Source organism: Balaenoptera acutorostrata, chromosome 8, assembly GCF_949987535.1.
Source record: "Balaenoptera acutorostrata chromosome 8, mBalAcu1.1, whole genome shotgun sequence".
Classification (NCBI taxonomy): Eukaryota; Metazoa; Chordata; class Mammalia; order Artiodactyla; family Balaenopteridae; genus Balaenoptera; species Balaenoptera acutorostrata.
The window spans coordinates 32,952,810-32,976,593 of NC_080071.1; the positions used below are offsets into that span (position 1 = coordinate 32,952,810).

At 37.6% G+C, this 23,784-nt stretch overlaps 2 protein-coding genes and 1 pseudogene across 3 annotated transcripts in view; 1 reads left to right on the forward strand and 2 right to left on the reverse strand.

Annotated features, from left to right (window-relative positions):
- Positions 1–16,753, forward strand: part of HAT1 (histone acetyltransferase 1) — a 48,681-nt gene extending 31,928 nt beyond the window's left edge. For both annotated transcript variants that reach the window (XM_007183273.3, XM_007183274.2), the window contains exons 8-11: positions 200–306; positions 6,482–6,633; positions 9,513–9,629; positions 16,311–16,753. In XM_007183273.3, the coding sequence (XP_007183335.1) occupies positions 200–306; positions 6,482–6,633; positions 9,513–9,629; positions 16,311–16,478 (544 nt within the window). In that variant the 3' untranslated portion in view covers positions 16,479–16,753. The remainder of the gene's footprint in view (positions 1–199; positions 307–6,481; positions 6,634–9,512; positions 9,630–16,310) is intronic.
- The window catches only part of SLC25A12 (solute carrier family 25 member 12), a 185,385-nt gene that overhangs the window by 151,509 nt on the left and 10,092 nt on the right, over positions 1–23,784 (reverse strand). The gene's annotated exons all lie outside the window — the stretch shown is intronic.
- On the reverse strand, positions 3,865–4,418 carry LOC103000665 (28 kDa heat- and acid-stable phosphoprotein-like; annotated as a pseudogene).

The window sequence follows — 23,784 nt, forward strand, 5'->3', positions numbered from 1 at the left end:
GATTTATTTCATTGTTCCCTTTGAAACAGTGTGGAAGATTAAATGTTTACAGTTTTGAGTAGCTCAATAATTTTTGGAATTCTTGAAGGTGGATTGAAAAAAAGATCACACTAACTTTAAAGTGTTTATATTACTATAGTGACTTGCAATTTGTAAACCGGTCATGTTGTGATATTTTAATATAATTTCTTTACTATAGTCAGATGCTGATATTGACTCCATTTCAAGGTCAAGGCCATGGTGCTCAACTTCTTGAAACAGTTCATAGATACTACATTGCATCTCCTTCTGTTCTTGATATTACAGGTATGTAAATTTTGATTTGTTGTTGAAAGAGCCTTTCTAAAAAATCTCTTCTTTACTAATCTTGGTTTTGTCAGAAATAACTATTTTATTTTAAATAGCAGCAGTCTCCTGAGGTCTTTTTGGAACTGTTTAAAGATGGCTTAAGGTTACATTTTAAATCATAAGCCTTTGTGGGATTGGATTGCATCTCTGAGCATGAAGTGCTCATTAATTGAACAAATTGAGGATAATGAACTGAATATATAATGGGAAATCTTAGGCATATATATGTTGCAAGTGTGGTATGACTTATTTGTTCAGTTTATTTGGCAAACAGTTTATAAAGTTGATGTATCTTTTCATCTAACTTTACTGCTCCTGTTAAATGATTTGGAAACTTGGGAGATACAGAAGTGATTACTAAAGTTAGTTTATTTCAATAGTTATAAATTGTTTAAGTGACACCTTCACTAGCTTAGTGACTTGTAAAATTATAGAAACATAATACAAACAATAACACTTCTTTTTAGCTAAGCTCAAAATTGTTTAGCTTCTGTTTACTTATAGAGCTTGGACTTGGTACTACATGAAGGGACTTTTTTGGTGATTTTAATCTAGAGACTTAGAGTTCACATAAGTAGTCTTTGTCTTCTCTAGTGGGTAATGTGCCAGCAGGGGTTGTTTCTGTGCAGCCTCTTAACCACTTTCTTCTGTCTACTCCAACCAATAAAGTCCTTGATACTTAGCACCAGTTAGCAGATAAAGAATTTTATTTCTTAAATCTCAGTGAAGAGTCATCAATAATGGTAGCCGTTATTCATTGCAAACTGAAGTCTCTAAAGAGAAAATGCTAAACATGCTAGAGGACTTGTGAATTTGAAAACTGGGTATTGGCCTTTATTTTCAGTGTTAACATTTCTTAGCATTATAAATTACTAAAAATGCCTTATCAGCTGTTCTAAGATATTTCTCCTCAATTTCCATACCCAGTCCTTTAAAAAAAGAAAAGTACAGAATTTTCTACTCTTTGGTTGTTTTAGTTGCCTATAGCTCCATTATTTTGTATATTTTTTAAACTTTTTGGATCTTTATGAGGCTCTGGATTTCCCTTTGCAATCCAGGATATTCTTTATATTGAGATGGCCTTTTGCTTACTTGACATATAGCCAGATATAGTAAAAATTAAAACTTAACCATCAATGGCCTATGTTACAAGATAGATAGGTGTTTGTGGTGTAATTGCCACCCATTTTTTTTTTTTAGCACTTTTTTTTTTTGGCCGCGCCTCTTGGGTTGCAGGATCTTAGTTCCCCAATCAGGGATTGAACCCGGGCCCCGGCAGTGAGAGAGCCGAGTCCTAACCACTGGATTGCCAGGGAATTCCCTTTTTTTATGCACTTAAAGTAAAATACTGGAAAACAGTTCTTTATATCATGTGCCATCTTCCTTTTGAGGATGTGTCGGTATCATAAGATATACAGGGTTTGAATACATATTGGTTGTATGACCTTACATATAGAATTGGTGATTTGTTTCTTCCAGAATTATGAAGAGAGTTGCATTTGGCAATAGAAATTGATCTTGGGCTAGAATATATCTCAGTATTATTAACCTGTTAGTTGTATATTAAGAACTAATTATATCTGTCCTTTAAATGTTCCTTGTAGTACTGGAATATGTTACATGGCTTTTTAGAATGTTATCTGTAAATTTTTTATAATATGAAGGGTTTTTTTTAAATGATAGAAGAGCATTTATGTTGGTAGATGATGTATTTAACTTGGGAAAAAACTCAAGTTTTGATCCCACGTATCACTATAGATTTATATCCAAGCAAATTTCATCTTTTAAATGCATCACTCATCTGTGAAGGATGTCACAGATTAATGGGTGTTACCATTTTAGGTTCATTTTCAGGCTGACACCTTTAGTTAAAGTGCTGAAAGATTGAGTGGTGACTTGGCCCCTTATATTAAGCTGCAAACAAAATATTGTTAGTCTATAATGGCTTATTTAAAGCTAAGTGGAAATTTTTTTTGCACAATTTTTCAATATATGTGAAAATTTCAGATAAGAATGTGGCATGAGATTTTTTAGATTTTTCTCAACTGTAATTCTTTTACCTTTGATGTGTTTTTTCCTAAAATTCTGGGGGTATATAAGTTACTTAAGTTACTTAAGCTTTCACTCATACGAAATTTTATTTTAAACTGATATTAGCAACACAGTTCTTTTTTCTAAACCAGTTCAAGAAGAGGTGGACTTGGAAAAACTGACATTGAATAAGCATGTGCCTCACTATTAGCACTTAAAAACATTTTTTTAAGAGATGCTTGCTTAAGAGTTTGTCACTTAGTAGAGATTTAATTAAAGCAGCTTTATTGAGGTATGATATACATAGCATTAAATTCATGCATTTTAAGTGTACAGTTCAGTATTCTTAGTACACTTGCCTAGTTTTACAACCTGTTTTAGAATATTTCTGTCACTGTAAAAAGATTCCCTCCTGTCCATTTGCAGTCAGTCCCCATCCCCAGTCTCTTGTATTGAGGTTTGTGATCCATTTTGAGGTAATTTTTGTGCATTATGTGAGGAAAGTTTCTAAATTAATCTTCTTTACATATGGCCATCCAGTGTTCCCAGCAGTTTGTTAAAAAGACTGTCCTTTCCCCTGTTGAATTGCCTTCGTATGTTTGTTGAAAATTAGTTGCCCATAAATGTAAAGATTTATTTCTGGACTCTTTAATGATCTATGTCTATCCTTCTGCCAGTACCATACCATCTTGATTTTTTTTTTTTTTTAAGAAATAGAGGCTGTTTATTCAGAACACCATCTTGATTTTTTATTGTAGCTTTATATATGAGTTTTTTTCGTGTGTGTATGTTTTGCCTTAATGATAATGTCAAGTTTAACCTGTTAAATATGTAAGTTGAATTTGTGGAGCATGTTCAGCCTGGTTGCTGTAGAATAAACAGACGTTTCTTCAAATGACTGATGAGTAGAGTTAGAAATGGGTACTGTCCCTGGCCAGGTGGGTGGGAATGGAGCAGACAGGAGAGGCCTCAGTCAGAGGGGCCTGGCCTGGGACGAGCCATGACCCTCAGGGACCCAGAGGCACTGGCTCCCAGAAGATAGTCCCTCTCTGAGTGAGCACCCAGACGACACAGACTAGGGCTGGTTGTCGCAAACTCATCAGCAGCTGACCCTGGTACAGCCGCCCCGGAGGTGCAATCTATGTGACCAGTGGAAACTCTTCTTACCCCACCTCTCAGACACACAACGCCCCTCCCAAAAAGGTTCTAGATTCTGAAAGCAGCAAAAACATTCAAATGGTTCCAGAAGAAATAGTCTTCATCTTTTTGTCTCAAAGATGGCAGCTGTTCCCTCCCCGCAGCACAGCCCTCCTTTTCCCCCAAATGATTTTACATGCAAGATAATGAAGAGGAAGCCCCGTGCAGTGAGGGGCTCCTAGCTGTGAGGGCCTGCTGCAGTGGTGCCAGGGTATAGGGTGGGCAAGACAGGGCAGAGGTCCTGGCAGTGGGACCCAGTTGCCTGGTATTTCTTCCCACAAGCCACGCTTACTTGTTCAGGGTGAGCGACTGCATTCATTTCCTGACAGAGTTACATTATCATTTGTTTTCCTTTCCTCTTTCTTCCTAGCAACCGCCTGCCTCTCTTGCTTTCTGCTCTTTCTGAATGATCGATCACTAGCCAGGCAAGGTGGCCTTGGCCTGCTCCGTTTCCCCCGCTAAATACATTTTCATGTAAGGCTCTTCTGCTTTTTCTTCTCAATGTCATCTTCTCTCCTTGAAAGCTCCTTTGGCCTATCTAGATCTAGTTGTGTGACCTTTCTGATTGTCTGTGCCATGTGGTTGGGGTTCTTGATGTTAATGAGTCCTCCTGCACCTTTGCTGGTGGTCAACTTCATCTTCACTGTCTTCTGAGGCTAGAGATTTCTTCTTTCTGGAGTCACCTGCAGCCCCATCTCTACCCTCTTTCCTTGGTTCTCTTCTTCCCTGGCCGCCTGCTTTTCAGCTTGGAGCTCTTTGTCGGTCTCCTTGGGACTCAAATACTGCCTAGCCCAGCCTTTGTGGGGAATCTGTACATTCCTTTGTGTACAGTATCTGTACATTCCTGATAGATCATAATTTCATAACAAACTGATGCCATGACAGAATTTCACTTCTTTACCACCTTAAAGCCATGGTCATATAATGTTTACCTAATAATTACATGTATATGAAGTGCTGCATAGAAGCATAAGATGGTATTTAAGTACATATGGATTGAATGAATAAATAACTCAATCATAAAACATTACCCTTAGCTCAGACTCTTTTATAAACAGCTTTATTGAGATATAGTTAACACGTCATACAATCCACTTATTTAAAGTGTACAACTTTTTTTAAAAATTTAATTAATTAATTTATTTATTTGGCTGCGTTGGGTCTTCGTTGCTCTGTGCGGGGTTTCTCTAGTTGTGGCGAGTGGGGGCTGCTGTTCGTTGTGGTGCACAGGCTTCTCATTGCGGTGGCTTCTCTTGTTGTGGAGCACGGGCTCTAGGCACACGGGCTTCAGTAGTGGCTCGCGGGCTCAGTAGTTGTGGCTCATGGGCTCTAGAGCGCAGGCTTAGTAATTGTGGCGCGCAGGCTCAGTAATTGTGGCGCACTGGCTTAGTTGCTCCGCGGCATGTGGGATCTCCCCGGACCAGGGCTCGAACCCGTGTCCGCTGCACTGGCAGGCAGATTCTTAACCACTGTGCCACCAGGGAAGTCCCAAAAGTTATAAATTTTGTTATAGCCCTGTTTATCTACTTTTTCTTTAGTTGCTTGTGCTTTTGGTTCGTTGTCTAAGAAACGATTGCCTAACCAAAAGTCATGAAGATTTACTCCTATGTTTTCTTCTTTGTAGTTTTACCTCTTACACTTAGGTCTATGATCCGTTTTGAGTTAATTTTTGTGTATTGTGTGAGGAAAAGGCATCCAACCAACATCATTCTTTTTGCTGTGGAGATCCAGTTGTCCAAGTGCCATTTGTTAAAAGACTATTCTTTCCCTCATTGAATTGTGTAGGCACTCTTCTCAAAAATGAATGGGTCATAAATGTATGGGTTTATTTTAAACTCTCAACTCAGTTCCACTGATCTACATGTCCATCCTATGTCAGTACCACACTGTCTTGATTACTATAGCTTTGTAGTAAGTTTTGAAATCAGGAAATCTGAGTCCTCTAACTTTTGTTCTTTTTCAAGGTTGTTTTGGCTATTCTGAGTTCCTTGCATCTCCATATCAGTTTTAAGATGAGCTTGTTAATTTCTGCAACAAAAAAAGCCAGCTGGGATTTTGATAGGGATTGCATTGAATAATTTGTAGAGTATTGCTATTGTAAGAAAACTGTCTTGTGACCTATGTACTACCTCAAACGTTAACATTGTTTCAAGTCTTCTACTGATCAGAAAATGAGGGCTCAGAGAAGTGAGGTAATTTGCCTAAAGTCCTACATCTGTGAATGACAGAACCGGGACTCAAACACATGTTCTCTGACTGCAGTATTTTTTCTGCCTATCATGTTTTGATATTTTCCTTGTCCACTACTTAGTCTAATGTAGCTAACACAGACAAACATAAAGGAACATCTATGCTATCCAGATGCAATGAAGAAAGAATCAAAATCATATTTTCATTTTATTCTCTAAATAAAAAAGATTTGTTTTGTAAAAGGAAGAATTTTTTTAATTGGGTGAAAGAAGCCTAGCAGACTATAAAGGTTATTAAAGAAGGGAGTTATAAATTGAGCTTTGGAACCCTTAGGTATCAGAAAATACTTGCTTTTGGAGTTGATTATCCAAACTTGAATCTCTTGTTTATACAGCTACGTTAACTGAAAATAAAACTAAGGTACATATATATGATAACAAACCAGTCAAAAAGTTTACATTTGAAAAGGAGTAGCTCTAATTTCACAAATAATATATATGTATTTGCAAAAGGATTGCATCTATAATTTTATTTGACTAATAGTGCTATTGTTTGATTTATAAGGAATAATCCTTTCACATTGTAACTTTTGTATATATATATATAATTCTTTTAAGAATATTTGCCTTTCTAAGCTTAGCATGTATATTGAGGTTGCAAATGATGAAGAAATTATGTTAGGTAAGGGAAATGTTATTCTGCTTTATTTCTTTAGCGGAAGATCCATCCAAAAGCTATGTGAAATTAAGAGACTTTGTGCTTGTGAAGCTTTGTCAAGATTTGCCCTGTTTTTCCCGGGAAAAGTTAATGCAAGGATTCAGTGAAGATATGGCAATAGAGGCTCAACAGAAATTCAAAATAAATAAGGTATTTTTAGTCTGTAGGAGGAAAACATTCAAATTTTGAAAAAAAAATTTTTTAAGTACTTACGTAATTTAAACATTGCAAATACATTAAGAATACAGGCCCTGAAGCCAAATTGCTTGGGGTCAAATTTGGCTTCACCACTTGCTCTTAGGGCAATTTAGTTTACCTCCTTGTGCTTCAATTTTCTCATTAATAGAATGGAAAGATAATTGATTTCATGGCTATATTAAGTGTAACAAGCAGAACAAAGATGGATAGTAGGATCTTATTTTTGCTTTTTAAGAAAATGTTTATCTAAACTGGTAAAGTAGTTAATGCCCCTGGAGACTGTATGGGTGGGGAGGAGGGTTGGAATAAAACACTTTTCACTTTTTATACTTCTATAGATGTTTGTTTGAATTTTAGATTAGTAAATAAATATCTTAACTACAGAAAAAATAATATGGGAGTTCAGAGGAATTTGTTATATTTATGTAAGCAAGAAATCAGAGTATTTCATAGAAGGGATGCATTTGATCTAAGCCTTGAAGAATGGGTAGGTTTTGGATTATAAACGTATGAGGGATGAAGAGTATTCCAGTAATAAGGACTAGCAATTAGTGGTGGTGGTGGGATGAATTGGGAGATTGGGATTGACATACATACACTAATATGTATAAAATAGATAACTAATAAGAACCTGCTGTATAAAAAAATAAATAAAACGAAATTCAAAAAAAAAAGGACTAGCACTTGATACTATTGACCTCCCCTCCCTTGGCTTCTAAGGTACTACAGTTCCTGGTTTTCCCCTTAACCACTGTGCTCATCTTTTTTGCGATACTGTCTACTAGCTTCTACTCTTCCGTATGCTCCCTAAATATAATTCTTCCCCAAAGTTTTTTATCCAATCCTCATTTCTTCTCATTCTACTTAATTCTACCTGGGAGAGCTCATCGAAATCTTCAATCCAAATTTTCCTTGGGCTCCAAAACAGTATACCAAAAGTTTACTAGTCACTGACCTTCAAGAAGCAACTTAATTTGAATTGAAACTTTCCATCTTCTCCTGCATAAAAACACTTTAATGGCTTCCTGGCTTTAAGATAAAATGTGATTTTAGAAATAATTTATATTTCCAGACTGTATTAAACCTTTATTAATGAGAATTTATTTAATAGCTCAGCCTTTAAAAGACAGAGTATGAGCACATTATTGGGATTAAAACTCCTTAGTATGGCACACAGATCCCATCATAATTTGGCCCCTGCCTACCTTGCTAGCCTCAGCTTCCTACCGCTTTCCCACACGCTCTGGCTTTGCTGAACTTCATGTCATTTCCCAACTATGCTACAACTTTCCTCCTTTTCTGTCCCTGCATATAAGCTGTTCCCTTTGCCCTTATACCCCCCCCTTCTCCTGTTCCTCCATCTTTGCTTGGCCAGATAGTACTCATTTTTTCAGGCTCAGCTCAAGTGTTTCTTCCAGAAAGTTCAATGTTATCTTCTCAACCTCTGTATACCTGACCTCTTCCCCACTCCCAATAAATAGGTAAGTGAAATAACAGAAATAGGAGAACTATAGGCCTGCTCCTTTGGCTTCAGTGTTACCCAAACTTCCTGATTCTTCTCATATTTCTTTGACTGTTTTTCTCTGTTCTTTGTCTGCTCCTTAACTGTCACTGTACTACACGGTTCTGACCTCTCCCCTGTCTTCACTGTGTATGTTTTCCTTGGGTGATCTTAACCATTAACTAGTCTTATGGTTTAAACTCTTGCCCTGTATACTGATATTGCTTAAATCCTTACCCTTAGACTAGAATTTTCTTCAGATTTATATGTTCTGCTGCCTCCTAAATCTCTCCTACTCTGAAAACTGTCATTCCATACCCTTCTCCACAGCCAGTCTTTCCTCTTCTATATTTCTAGAATCCTTGTTCCCTTAGTATTCTTATTTGTGCTATATCAGTTCATGCCCTCGTCATTTTTTTTTTTTTGGCTGTATTGGGTCTTCATTGCTGCATGAGGGCTTTTTTCTAGTTGACGGGCTTCTCATTGCGGTGGCTTCTCTTATTGTGGAGCACGGGCTGTAGGCACACGGGCTTCAGTAGTTGTGGCTCGTGGGCTCAGTAGTTGTGGCTCATGGGCTCTAGAGCGCAGGCTCAGTAGTTGTGGCTCACGGGCTTAGTTGCTCCGTGGCATGTGGGATCTTTCCCTGACCAGGGCTCAAACCCGTGTCCCCTGCATTGGCAGGCGGATTCTTAACCACTGTGCCACCTCATCATTTTTTGCCTGATTTAATAACTGAGCTTCCTAATTGGTCTCCCTCCCCTTCTTTTGCTGCCATTTTTATGTAGCTGAGAAAACGCTTTATTTAAAACTCAAACCTGTACCAACTAGATAAAACCCAGCTCTTTCGCCCAGTACGTAAGGCTCAGTGCTCTCGCTCCATCCTCACTCTGCTGCTACTTCTCGCTTTGTTTTTTCAGTTTGTGCTCCAGCAGTGTCAGACTGCTTCTGCATGTGTGTGCACGCGACATGCACACGCACATAGTGCCCTCCCCTCTTTCAAGTATAGCATGCTCCCGTTCCTTTAAGATTCACTCAGGTTTTATTCCCCCGGGAATCCTCTTCTAACATTTTCCCCCATTCCCAGGCTGTGCTACCATAATATCCTATGCATATTTCTATCATTAAATTAACCATACCTTAGTCATTTGTGTTACCCACTAGACTGCTAGCTCCTTGAGGACAGAGATTATATCTTTTATTGCTCTTTGTCTGGCACCTAGCACAATTTCTGGCCTATGACAGATATTCAATATATGCTGTGTTCTTTTGGGAAAGTGTTACTATTTTGTAATTTGAAATGTTCATATTTTTCTTTTGTTTGGTTTATTAGCAACATGCCAGACGGGTTTATGAAATTCTTCGACTACTGGTAACTGACATGAGTGATGCTGAACAATACAGAAGCTATAGACTGGATATTAAAAGAAGACTAATTAGCCCATATAAGGTAGGACTTTCAAGAGTCTTAAACATTATATTCTTGTCACTGTTTAAAATAAAGAAGAAAATCTAGCAAATGCCAGTGTATGGGAGAGTCCAAATCGTTTTGCTAAATTAACTTTTACAAAAGTGAAAATATTCTTCCAGTTAGTTATAAGAATTCTCCCTGTCATAATTTTCCAATGTAAGCTATAAATCTGTTTCCATTCACTTAAAAACTAATCCCAAGGAGAGTCTACTCATGGTTATTTTTTTCTTTCATTTGTATGCATCTTTTTAAAAACTGAATGCCCAGAATCTTCCCTAACAAAGTTATCTTGTTAGTTTTTTCTAATTTTCTTCCCATTTGTCATATATATTCTGTTTACCTTTGCTCCTTTCTTCCTAAATATGGCCTTGGTTGCCATTTGTAACCTCTATACTTGACCATAGCTGAAATTGCAACTTAGTGTTGTTTACCTCTTTTGTTGTTGTTGTTGTTGTTGTTATTCTTGCTCCATTCCCCCCGCTTTTTTTCATCTCCTTTATTTTCCTCTAGCTCAAAAATCTCCCCTCCTAGATCAGGTCTGGCCTCATCATCATTTGGCCATTATTAAGGTAGATATTGTCCACGCCAGCTTGTGTGGAGGAGGATTTGCTGTGATTCTTGTAGCTGGACAGTAATCTGATTGGAGAGAATATTCATTTATTTATTCAACAACTAATTATTGAGCACCTGACATGTGATTGCTGCATTTGAATACACTATACCTAGAGGCTTATACAGCACAATAGCTGGGAACATAAATGACAAATTCGAATCTGTCTTAAGATTGAAGGAGAAAGTCAATTAATAATGAGTACTTAATATATCAAGTACACATAGTTCTGATTTTTCTTTGTTTTAATATTTATTTATTTATTTATTTATTTTATTTGGCTGTGCTGGGTCTTAGTTGCGGTATGTGGGATCTAGTTCCCTGACCAGGGATTGAACCCAAGCCCCCTGCATTGGGAGCGCAGAGTCTTAGCCATGGGACCACCAGAGAAGTCCCTGACTTTTCTAAATTAATACAAGTTTTATTTATCATAGATTCTGCTTTATAGAGCAGTCTTTTGAATGTTGATGGTATATAGGTCATACTACTCGTTGAATCCCAGCTCTTTTCCTTTATCACATCTTGTTTGCAGTGCAGCCGTATTTCCTAATTTGTTATTGTAATTCTAAACATATCACATTCTGTATATAAAAATAATTATTTGCTTATGACTATACATCCTTGTATCTCGAATTCATATATATGTTTTTTTCTTCATAGTGCCATTTTATTAAGCAATTTAATGGATTGATTTTCTATCTTATGAACTACCATCTGCATATAACAGGTTGTAATAAATTATAATGGTCTCTGTTCCCAAAAATTGTCCGAAGTAACATTTTATTCTTTTATCAATCCTTATGTTTATCAATTCAGAAACATCAGAAAATTGGTAGAAATGGTACTTTCCAAAGATTTTGATCTCTAATATTAATTTGTTAGCTAGAAAATTTCTTTATGATGAAATTAGGCATGTAGAACAATATAATTAGGTGTTATCCTGACAACATTTAAGAGTATTAAAACTGTTTTAGTAAAGTAAAATAATTTATTGAATTATGCATCTCAGATTCTTGTGATATTTTATATAGGCAGATGTAGCAAATGAGAGAGGATGAATTCTAAGTATATACAGTAGTCATGAAGTTATGCCAAACAATGGGAATTTCTGTAGTTCATAAAAGCAAGTATTGTCTACTCTTAAAGAATGATGATTTTTTTTTTTAATTAATTTATTTTGGCTTCATTGGGTGTTCGTTGCTGTGTGTGGGGCTTTCTCTAGTTGCGGTGAGCGGGGGATACTCCTCGTTGCGTTGCACGGGCTTCTCATTGCAGTGGCCTCTCCCGTTGCGTGCAGAGCACAGGCTCTAGGCGCGCGGGCTTCAGCAGCTGTGGCATGCGGGCTCAGTAGTTGTGGCTCACGGGCTCTAGAGCACAGGCTCAGTAGTTGTGGCACACGGGCTTAGCCGCCCCGAGGCATGTGGGATCTTCCCAGACCAGGGCTCGAACCCATTTCCCCTGCATTGGCAGGCAGATTCCCAACCACTGCGCCACCAGGGAAGCCCAAAGAATGATGATTTTTTATATTAAGTATCCTCACCTGTCCAGAAAGTTCACCTTATCTAAAAGACAACCAAAGACTGGTTATTAAACTCTTTAAATTCTTAACAGCCAAAATGGGTATCACCATCCTTGCACTAAAGCTCATACACAAATTATAAATTCTTCAGATACTTGCTCAAACCCTAGTTATAGTATGCACATTTTAATGAGTTTAGTTATCCAGTATTCTTTCTCATTGAGAAAACCAAGAAATCTTGAGGGTCCTCTCCCCTACTTCAGGTTGATAGCCACAATGTGGTTGAAAACGTACCACAAACTTAGTAAAAGCCTAGAAATAGTTGAATGCCCTATAGGCATGGGAGGAGTTATAAGATTTCTTTGTTGAATGTACGCAAGTGATTTTCTCCAATTTGTCATTCCAAGTTGATACTCATATACTTTGTTGTGCTATCACAGCATTCTCAAATGCAAAATTATATTTAAGAATAAAGTAAAATTGCTTAATATTGAGTGTGGTTTCAAATTTTTTTAGGTCTTAAAGTGTATGCCAAATGGGGAAAGTTTGGAGTTTAGAATTTACATTTTTACTTCAACATATTTTATGAAAAGAAATTCTAATTTAGATTGTCATAAGTTATTACTGAGGTATGAAATTATTTATTGATAGCAAAGTCCACCAATTCTGTGCTGCCTTTATTTGAGGGCTCAAATTTCTGTATCAGCTTAATCACACTGTTCCACTAAGAAATTTTTTGGGTAGCTATTAGAAGTAGTTGTACCTTACTTTAAAAGTTCTCTGAACACTGATAATTCATTTGTATCAGTGCCAAGAAGGTATAAAAATAACCTATATTAACTAGAATCATTTTTTAAAAGCACAAAAAGAAACTCTGTAGTACAGAAGTAATTTTCAGGTGTTCAAAAAATAAATTTGAACAATTTGGCTAAAAAAAGAAAAGTTGGTGCAGCTGCTTGGTTTTAGCATTAAAGTTTTTATATTGTTTCATGGGCATATTTTAATTCATAATTGGTTTACAAGTATAAAATTTAGAATCATTATTATAATATTGGATTTGGAATCAGAAAACTCCATCTTGAGGTCTAGTTCTACCTTTTACTAATTGTGTGAGTGTCCACAGTTTATTAACGTCTGGGTATTAGGCTCCTCTAAAATGGAAATGCCTCCATAGTGAGGAACTGAAGAGAAAGAAATACAATGCATTGTACATGTTTTTAAATATAATCTTTTGAGAAGTCTTAGGACTCATCAATGCCTCCACACCATTACTATTTTTAAATTCTTACAGAAGAACCTTATCTCTTTAGTTCACAAAAGAGACTAGTTCAGCAGATAGAAATTAAGGAACCCTTAGAGGTGGTGGCATTTTTGAGATTATATTTGTAAACCCTCTTGGAACCTGTGAAAACTAGGCAAGAAGAAAGAATTGTTTTCTGGACCTTTAACACATTACATGTGTTAAAGCCAAATGTTAACATAAATAAATTGACACTAATACCATCTTTAATTAATTTGTCTGCATTAATTAAAATTATCAACAGCCCTAATCTATGAAGGAATTAACTTTTTGTTTTTGGAGGGTGAGAATTATTCTGAGCCTACAGGAGGTCTATTTCAGTCTTAAGGAGTTCTGTCTTTCAGTATTTAATTTGTACTCCCAATGTATGTCACTTTGCTGGATAGAGGTGTTCCCCAAATCAGTTTTTTGTTTGTTTGTTTTTGGGGTTTTTTTGGCCATGTTGGGTCTTCGTTGCCGCGCATGGGCTTTCTCTAGTTGCGGCGAGCGGGGGCTACTCGTCATTGTGGTGTGTGGGCTCCTCATTGCAGTGGCTTCTCTTGTTATGGAGCACGGGCTCTAGGCGCTTGGGCTTCAGTAGTTGCAGCATGTCGGCTCAGTAGTTGTGGCACACGGGCCCTAGAGTGCAGGCTCAGTAGTTGTGGCGCACGGGTTTAGTTGCTCCACGGCATGTGGGATCCTCCCAGACCAGGGATCGAACCTGCATCTCCTGCATTGTCAGGCGGACTCCTAACCACTGCGCCACCAGGGAAGTCCCAGTTTATTTTTTTAAGGTTTTTTTTAAAACACATTATTTAAAAGATTAATTTGTAATATTTCATACATATACAAAGTGTTGTGTATATATAGTTTCAGGAATATTAAAATTATTTTAATATTCCTGAACAATAAACAAGTTATTTTAAAAATTGAACCACAGTTTACATGCTCATGAGGAGCTTCTATGTAATAGTTTCACATTTTTCCATAAAGCTAGTACATGTATTTTTTATTCCAAGGTACTTAGAACTCTTAAATTTAATTCAGAGATGTACTGCCATGCTCATAAAAATTATAATAGAGATTAATTCTGACATCCATCTGAAAAAAACTGACAATGAAGAAATTGAAGGTGGCAAGGAAGGGGGAGATAAATTGGGGAAGTAAGCACTCTTAGAGATTTAAAAACAAGATAATTTAAAACAGTATGTTACTGGCACATGATTCATTCTGTAGGTTATTTGGAACAGAATTGATAGTCAAGAAATATTTAAGAATTAATATGGTTCTATTGTATATAAGAATTTAATATGATTGGAGGTATATTCAAGCAGTATGGTTAGATTATTTCATAAATGTTATAACTTATTAGCAGTTTAGAAAAATAGCTTTTATTCCTACCACATACCACAATAATTTTTGGATGCATGACCCTTTAGTTCCTGAGCTGTTTCCTTAACTTAGATGCTCTTATATAGGGCAGTTGTGCCTCTTGGCAGAAAAAATAACTTTTACAGCAGAAACAAAGCATTTATCATCCACATGATTGAAGAGTAAGAAATATACTGTCCTTCCAGGCCTTGGGAGCAATAAATTTGAATTTTCATCACTTCTGTAGAATATTCAAAGTGTGGTTAGAAGATCAGCAACATTGGGAATTCCCTGGCAATCCAGTGGTTAAGACTCTGTGCTTCCACTGCAGGGGGCACCGGTTCTATCCCTGGTTGGGGAACTAAGATCCCCCAAGCTGTGCTGGGGGTGGGGGGGTGTCGGGGTGGGGGGGAGATCAGCAACATTAACATCACCTGGGAACTTGTTAGAACTGCAGAATCTCACCCCACCCCAGACCTGCTGAATCAGAATCTGCATTTTAACAAGGTTCCCAGGTGATCTTTGTGCACATTTAAGTTTGAGAAGCACTGTATATGTCTATATTCCGGAATTATTAGGGTTTCCTTTAAGGGGACATTTATTAGTTTTTAGGATGGATTTAAGATATCGTTTTTAGGGTTTTGTGTGTGTTTTTTTTTTAAATGTCTTTGGAAGTCAGTTAGATATAGGGACTCAGAATACAGACTTCCAAGCAGATCATTAGGAGCTGAATCCTGGCTTCTCAGCTTACTACCTCTGTAAGTTATTTAACTCCTGCATCTTTTTTTTTCTTTATCAATTGAAGAAAATTATAGTGCCTATCTTATAGAGTTGTTAGGATTACATGAGTTAATATATGTGATTCCTGATCTCTATGTAGGGTTAGCTCTTCGTTATATGCTTTAATAAAAGAGGATTGATATAATCTAGAACAGTTTCAAAATGTACGAAGGTTTCATATATTACAGTGTTTTATATAATGCAGTGTTGCCACCCACCCAGGAATCTTGGAGTCCTTCTTCATTCTTCTTTCCCCACATCACCCAGTGTTTTCTTCCCTAAATCTGTTCTGTTCCTTCCATCTCTGCTGCTACTGACTTGGTCTAGATTTTCATCATCTCTTACTTGAAGCGCTGCAGGAGCTGCTGACCTGGCACCCCAGTCCTGTCCTCAGCATTACTAACAGTATTGTTCTGATACAGTGTCCTGTTTTAAAGTTGTTACCAGCCCCTCAGTGTGGTGCAAACTCCTCAGCATGGTGGTTTCCTTCTCAGTAAAATGGAGAGGGTTTAATAAGATAATGTATGTCTGGACAGTAGAGACTCAATAAATGCTAGTTAATATTGTTTTTTAAAATGTGACAGTTTTGGGCTCATCTTTCTGAAGCTCTTCCAACAGTTTATGTTGAAATTAACATGTGGTCCATAAATACATCTCTGGGTAAGGGAACTCAAAAATGAGCCTAGTGGCAGAAGCCAGTTTGGAATGAAAATTAATGTAATTAATGATTAAATAGTGAGATGAAACAATAGCACTTAATCTCAGTTGTCTTTCTTCAGTTAATATATTTTTTTTTATTAAAGAAGTATTTGAGTGTCTATACTGGCCAGTTCTTTATTATGCTTTGGAGAGGGGGCTGTTAGTCACATATCTATATTTACCATTAATTGACACAAATTACATGTCTTCTGGAACCTTCCTTTTAGAGAGTTTATAATTCACGGTTAACATTATGTTTAGGCTTCCTTAAGAAAAAACTGTATGGGACAAATTCGGGCATATTTCTACTACTATTATTTTTAACATTGGAGACTTATATTTCTTTATATTAGAATTTTATTAGTTTTCTTAGTCTAACCAATAATTGTGTTTGTTGCTTAGAAAAAACAGAGAGATCTTGCTAAAATGAGAAAATGTCTCAGACCAGAAGAACTGACAAACCAGATGAACCAAATAGAAATAAGCATGCAACATGAACAGCTGGAAGAAAGCTTTCAGGAACTTGTGGAAGATTATCGACGTGTTATTGAACGCCTTGCTCAAGAGTAGAGGTTATACTTCTCTGTACAGGAAGTTTGAAAATTTCTGTACATGTGTTGTGAAAAATCAGATGATGACTTTAATTTTAAAATCTTGTAACATTTTACTTACATTAAAAGTTATCTTTAGTTAAATATTTTCTTTTGGAGAGATTGTATATTTTAAAATACTGTTTAGAGTCTATGAGCATATATTACATTAAAAAAAGATATAGCTTCTGAAATACCACTGCACTTGCTTCCCTTCTTAAACAGTGTAATAAATGCTTAGTTGTGATATGTTAATGTGTACTGATATGATTCCTAAATACTTATGATAAACTTCTTCAGTCTTGTTAAAAAACGTTAGGTTTTAAGCTTTTACTATCATTCCTCCCACACTTTGCTTCTAAGATTTTACATCTGGCACCTTTAAAACACATTTCTTGGGGCTTCCCTAGTGGCGCAGTGGTTGAGAATCTGCCTGCCAATGCAGGGGACACGGGTTCGAGCCCTGGTCTAGGAAGATCCCACATGCCGCGGAGCAACTGGGCCCGTGAGCCACAACTATTGAGCCTGCGCGTCTGGAGCCTGTGCTCCGCAACAAGAGAGGCTGCGATAGTGAGAGGCCCGCGCACCATGATGAAGAGTGGCCCCCGCTTGCCGCAACTAGAGAAAGCCCTTGCACAGAAACGAAGACCCAACACAGCCAAAAATAAAATAAATAAATAAATAAATAAATAAACACATTTCTTTAAGGTCTTCCTAGTAATCTTGGTCTCACTATGTGAGTTTTCTAAGTAGGAAATGTTCCTAGTATAGAGTTGTTTTAAATAAACTATTAACCACTTGTTGGGAGTACTGCGGGTAATAGAAGGGAAACTAAATACAGCCTAAAACCTAAATGTTTGGCATCAAATATTAATTGAAGATAATTTGGAGGTTACCATAAACATTTTATAAATAATAATATAAGATAGAAATCAGTTCATAAATCCAGTTTACACACCATTGTTGAAATATATCTTGTGTAAAATGAGGTATATATCTGTTGTGATTTGATATAAGGTTACCAAGATGTTGAAGTCCAACAAGGAAAAAAACAAAGTAATGATAAATTGCTTAATATAGTCTTTATTTTATTGAAGTAGAGCTAAATAAGTTGCTTGATACAGTCATTAAAAGTAAAAGCTTGATTTTTTAATGTGTGCCAGTAAGCCACATATTGTATAACATCAAAAATGAGATGTAAGTTGAACTTTACTTTTAAAATCTGATGTGTTCAATGCTCAAGGCAAAATCCCAACTTGGACAAGCACTGTCTTATCCTTAGATCAGCTTTCCATCAGTAAAATCTGTCAAACATAGGAGAAGGAAAGTAACTAGTACCCTCTGGACACAAAATATCTGTGGCCAGCAGCATACCAATGGCACTAAACCATCCCCTTAAAATGAGAGTGTTGCAAACGTTTCAGGCAATCTCATCTCAGAAGCTTACATGTAGATTAAATCTGTTGATTTCTGAAAGTATATGCATGTACATAACTTGTACAGATAGAATGAACCAGTTCAAAGTCCTTCTGAAACTATATGAAAACAGTTTGTTTTCCATCTAAATTAGCAGATTTAAAATTTTTTTATTGAAAAGTCACAATTGATACCTAAAAATGAGCTCGGAGGAAGAAAATCAGTACGATCTAAATAAATTATCTTTCAACATCCTTTTTTATATAGAAACCAGAAAAAGCCAGTGTGATACCGATTTCTGTACATTGTTTTTAAACAGTGTTCTATGTTCCATGGTTAAAGATCTCGTTTAGCATTAATCTTTCGGACTTGAAAGGCTGTACCTTCATTGTGAGTTAGAAGAGTACGTCTGTTAGATCTGCACCTTGTGCAGGCTAATTAAATACCAGCATAGATGTACAGGACCGTGTGTGAAACCTAACACAGCCACCTTCTAGGTCTTAGCAGTCACTTTTCACCCTGTGGTAGTAGCCTTCCTCCGCTTTATCACCCACATACACATTGACTGTATTTACTTGCTGCCTTTACCTTTTTCCCTTCCCCTGTCCACTACTCATATTTTTTTCCCCGATCTTCTCCAAGTTTCATTTTCTCTACGTGTAATATCATGTTTCCTTTCTAAGCATCAGTGTTTTTCATCTGTAAAATGAGGTTGTAGTAGAATTATCTCAAGGCTCCCTCCCTGTTCTAAGACCTGTGCTTAATCCTTTTTACATCTTTTCTCATCACTCTTAAGCTTTTCTACTCAGATGTGGGTGTAGGTGTAGTATATGTCTAAAAGTATTTTTATAAATCACACAAAATTCAGTTTATACGTTAGTTTATGTGTGAGAGGAAAAAAAAAAAAACCCACTATATGTCCCTGTCTCCAAATTGCAGGGGCCTCAGCTTGCTGTACCAGAGTCTTGTCTATTCTGAAGATTTATCTGATCTGTTTTCTTGCCTACTAAAGGAAAGCTCACAGCAAAGCCTCCAGTGCCGTATCAGAGAATTATTAGAATCACAGACCTCAGAGGTCAAAGTGATTTACTTCCTCAAATTTATTCTTAAGTTCTTTTTATTAGAATTGAAAAGCCAGTTCAAGAATATTAAATACATAGTTCTTCCTTCTAAATGAAATTATTTTATATTTATATATTATCTCTATATACATTGAACATAGTAGCGTTTTCTTTTTAACAAACATTTCTAGTGTTCAAAATGGTTCTTATAGACGTACAATATTTCATGTTGATGTGCCCATATTAAACCATTTGCCTAGGTTTTTTTCTTTTATTATTACAACATTCAAATGAATTCGTGTCTTCGTGTATATATATTTTTGTATTTGTTAAGTATTCCTCAAGATAAATTCCTGGGAAATGCAGTTACTGAGTCAAAACGTAGGAATATCTCTATGGCTCAGTTATATAAACATGCCATATTTTCCAGAATGCTTTGTAAATTACTAACAGATATTAATGTGTATACTGGTTTTAACAGAATTCAGTGGTACGGGATGTTGATTTTGTTCTTGCCTCAATAGGTATAAAGCCTCAAATTTATATTCCTTTTGCTTAATGGGAAGGCTGAATATTTTTCCATGTTTTTGTGAAATTTTTTCCCTGATAAGAATTATCCACTTGATTTTTTCTCTCTTAGAATTACTTATTCAGTCTCCCAAACAGAATCTGTCACTCCCTCTCCTTTCTACTTCTTATTGCACTCCTGTAGTGACTTGGAAGCCATAGACAAAACACTCTTACATTTATTTATTAAGCTCCTTTGAAATACCTTAGCATATCAACAAAATATTTCAAAATGTTATAAGGTATATATATTTTTTTTTTTTAATGAGGATCTTGAATCAGATGCGTATGTTTGATTGATTGATTGATTGATTGATTTTGGCTGTGTTGGGTCTTCGTTTCTGTGCGAGGGCTTTCTCCAGTTGTGGCAAGCGGGGGCCACTCTTCATCGCGATGCGCGGGCCTCTCTCGTTGCGGAGCACAGGCTCCAGACGCGCAGGCTCAGCAGTTGTGGCTCACGGGCCCAGCTGCTCTGCGGCATGTGGGATCTTCCCAGGCCAGGGCTCGAACCCGTGTCCCCTGCATTAGCAGGCAGATTCTCAACCACTGCGCCACCAGGGAAGCCCCCTAAGGTATATTTTAAAACAGGAATTTCATAAGTTGATTTAGCTTGGACACAATTGTAGTTATTAATCCAACCTTTCCATTTGATTTTTTAAATTTGTCTTTTAGGATCTACACTCTCATTTTATAGATGGACAATAGATCCAGAGGTTCACTTGCTTAAGGTCACACTGTGAATTAGTGGCAAAGCTAGGACTATATACCCTAGGCTCCTGGCTTCCACTCCTCCATCTCATCTTCCATCAAGTAGGCCAACCAAGTCTTAAGCATGCCAGGAGGGGCTTTTCTTTCATCACCATCTGGGAAATACCTCACTTGCATGTTTGCCCTAGTCACTAGACAAATACCCCAACTGCCCTCTTGTTTTTATAACCTATAGGAAGAAGTGTTAGGAAAAAGGATGTTTATTTGTAATGACAAGTTATTGGTGCCTCATTTGAAGTATGGCTTGAAGTTCCTCGTTTCCTCTCAACATTTTCAATTTTTCAACATCTACAACTTCTCTGTGTTTCCATATGCCTTTACATCTTTATTTTAATACATATTTCATTCTCCTTGTATTATGCATTGCAGTGGTGTTACACAGTGCATTAATTCATTGACTTAGGCAGAGCTGTCTATATATATAAAAAGTAGTATGTGGGCTTCCCTGGTGGTGCAGTGGTTGGGAGTCTGCCTGCCGATGCAGGGGACACGGGTTCGAGCCCTGGTCTGGGAGGATCCCACATGCCGCGGAGTAACTGGGCCCGTGAGCCACAATTGCTGAGCCTGCGCGTCTGAAGCCTGTGCTCCGCAACAAGAGAGGCCGCGATAGTGAGAGGACCGCGCACCGCGATGAAGAGTGGCCCCCACTTGCCGCAACTAGAGAAAGCCCTTGTACAGAAACGAAGACCCAACACAGCCATAAATAAATAAATAAATTTTTAAAAAGTAATATGCATACAGTACAAAAATGCAAAAGGGCATACTGTGAAAAGTTCCTTGCCCCAGTCCTCTAGAAACAACCACTATTTCTGAGAGCTTGCATATCTTTCAGAGATATATGCATAAATGAGCATATATATATATTTTTATGTATCATATGGTAACCTCCTACAGATATTGTTCTCTAACTTGCTTTTTAAACTTAATGATATCTTGGTTTTGGGGTTTTTTGTTTTTTTCTTGTTTTTTTGGCTGTGCCATATGGCTTGGGGGATCTTAGTTCCCTGACCAGGGATTGATCCTGGGACCCCTGCAGTGGAAGCTCCGAGTCCTAACCACTAGACCGCCAAGGAATTCCCTAAACTTAATGATATCTTGGAGATCATTAGAGCTATGGCTGCATGGTATCCATTGTATGGCTATACCATAAGTTACTCTACCAGTCCCCTATTATTTAGGTTGTGTCAGTATCTTCCGTTACAAACAGTGCTGCAATGCATGTTCTTGTACATGTGCTGTGCATACATGTGCAAGTGTACTTACAGATTAAAGTCCAGAAATCATGGACTTTAGTCTGACCTCATTCTTTTTTTTTTTTTAAATTCAAGTTGATTTTTTTTTTTTTAAAGGATTTTCTTATTTATTTATTTATTTATTTATTTATTTATTTTTGACTGTGTTGGGTCTTCGGTTCGTGCGAGGGCTTTCTCCAGTTGCGGCAAGCGGGGGCCACTCTTCATCGCGGTGCGGGGACCGCTCTTCATCGCGGTGCGCGGGCCTTTCTCTATCGCGGCCCCTCCCGTCGCGGGGCACAGGCTCCAGACGCGCAGGCTCAGCAATTGTGGCTCACGGGCCCAGCTGCTCCGTGGCATGTGGGATCTTCCCAGACCAGGGCTCGAACCCGTGTCCCCTGCATTAGCAGGCAGATTCTCAACCACTGCGCCACCAGGGAAGCCCTGACCTCATTCTTAAAGTGACCATACTGCTGTTCACAACAGTTAAAATTATTAACACCAACTAAGGTTACAGAAGCATAATACTGTATCAATCTGGAATCAGCTATGCAAACAAGAGCATATTGGACTTCTCCAACCATCCTCCTAAACTACTAGAAATATGAAGTACCTTAAAGGCACGATGATAATACTTAGGCATATGCACATGACTTTCTTTTTGTTTATTCCTTTAGTCTTGCTTAGCTCTTCTCAAACCTTATCATGCAGAAGAATTGCTCTACAGCAGGGTTTCTCAACCTCAGCACTATTGGCATTTTGGGCCAGATCACTCTTTGTTTTGCCAGGCCGACCTGTGTATTGGCTGGTTAATAGCACCCCTGGCTTCTACGCACTAGGTGCCGGCAGTACTAGCCCCACCTCCAGCTGTAACAACCAAACATGTCTCCGGACATCGCCACATGTCCTCCGGGGGACAAAATCACCCTTGGTTAAGAACCACTGCTATATGGGATTGAAGATTCACCTACATTAAGCACTGACTGTTTTTTATTATGTAACATGGACATAGTACAAAATTCAAAATGAGTATTTGATAAGAAGTAAACTGCCCTCCCTTCCACGCAGTCACCTAAGTCACTTATCCAGAGGCAATTACTTTTCCCAGTTTCTCTTTTGTCCCTCAGAGTTAATTATCAGTTTGCAGACAGCCATCATTTTTTGTTTTAACACAAATGTTGATATACTACATGCAGTACTTGGAATCTTTTCCAGTTAAATTTAACTCATATCTTTATTAGTGCATATCAGAACACTTCAATTCTAAACACCTTGATTCTAAACAGCTGTTGGATATTTATTCCATAGTTTGGTTTCAATGTGTTTAACCCAATCCTATATTGATGGACATTTAAGGCAGTTTCCTATCTTCTGCTCTTACAAGCAGTGCTACAGTGAACGTTCTTGCGTACACCTCATTCTGTACATGTGGTGGGGGTATGTATGCAAGATAGTGATGGAATCGCTGAGTGAAAAGGCATGAGCATTTTGGGGGGCTTCCCTGGTGGCGCAGTGGTTAAGAATCCGCCTGCCAATGCAGGGGACAGGGGTTCGAGCCCTGGTCCAGGAGGATCCCACATGCCGCAGAGCAACTAAGCCCGTGTGCCACAACTACTGAGCCTGCGCTCTACAGCCTGCATGCCGGAACTCCTGAAGCCCACGTGCTGCAACTACTGGAGCTCATGCTCTGCAACAAGAGAAGCCACTGCAATGAGAAGCCCGTGCACTGCAAGGAAAGCCCCTGCTCACCGCAACTAGAGAAAGCCCATGCACAGCAACGAAGACCCAATGTAGCCAAAAATTAATTAATTAATTAATTAATTTAAAAGGCATGGACATTTTACATTTTGGTACATTTTGCACACATTTGAGACAATAGAGAAATTTGAATATGGACTCTGTATTAGATGATATGGAATTTTGTTAATTTTCATCGTTGTGATAATGGTACTGTGATTGTGTAGGAGAATGTCTTTATTCCTAGAAGTCACATGCTAAACTATTTAGGAACAGAGTCATGACATCTGCAACTGACATTCAAATGGTCCAGGAAAAAAGTATGTTTGTGTAAATGGCACACACATACATACACAGACATATGTACATAAACAGAAATGAAGCAAATATGACAAAAGTTTTAAATTAGTGAATCTAGGTGGGAGGGATATACAGGTGTTCACTATGTGATTCTTTCAACCTTTATGCTTTTATGTTTTCAAAATAAGACTTGGGAAAGATATTG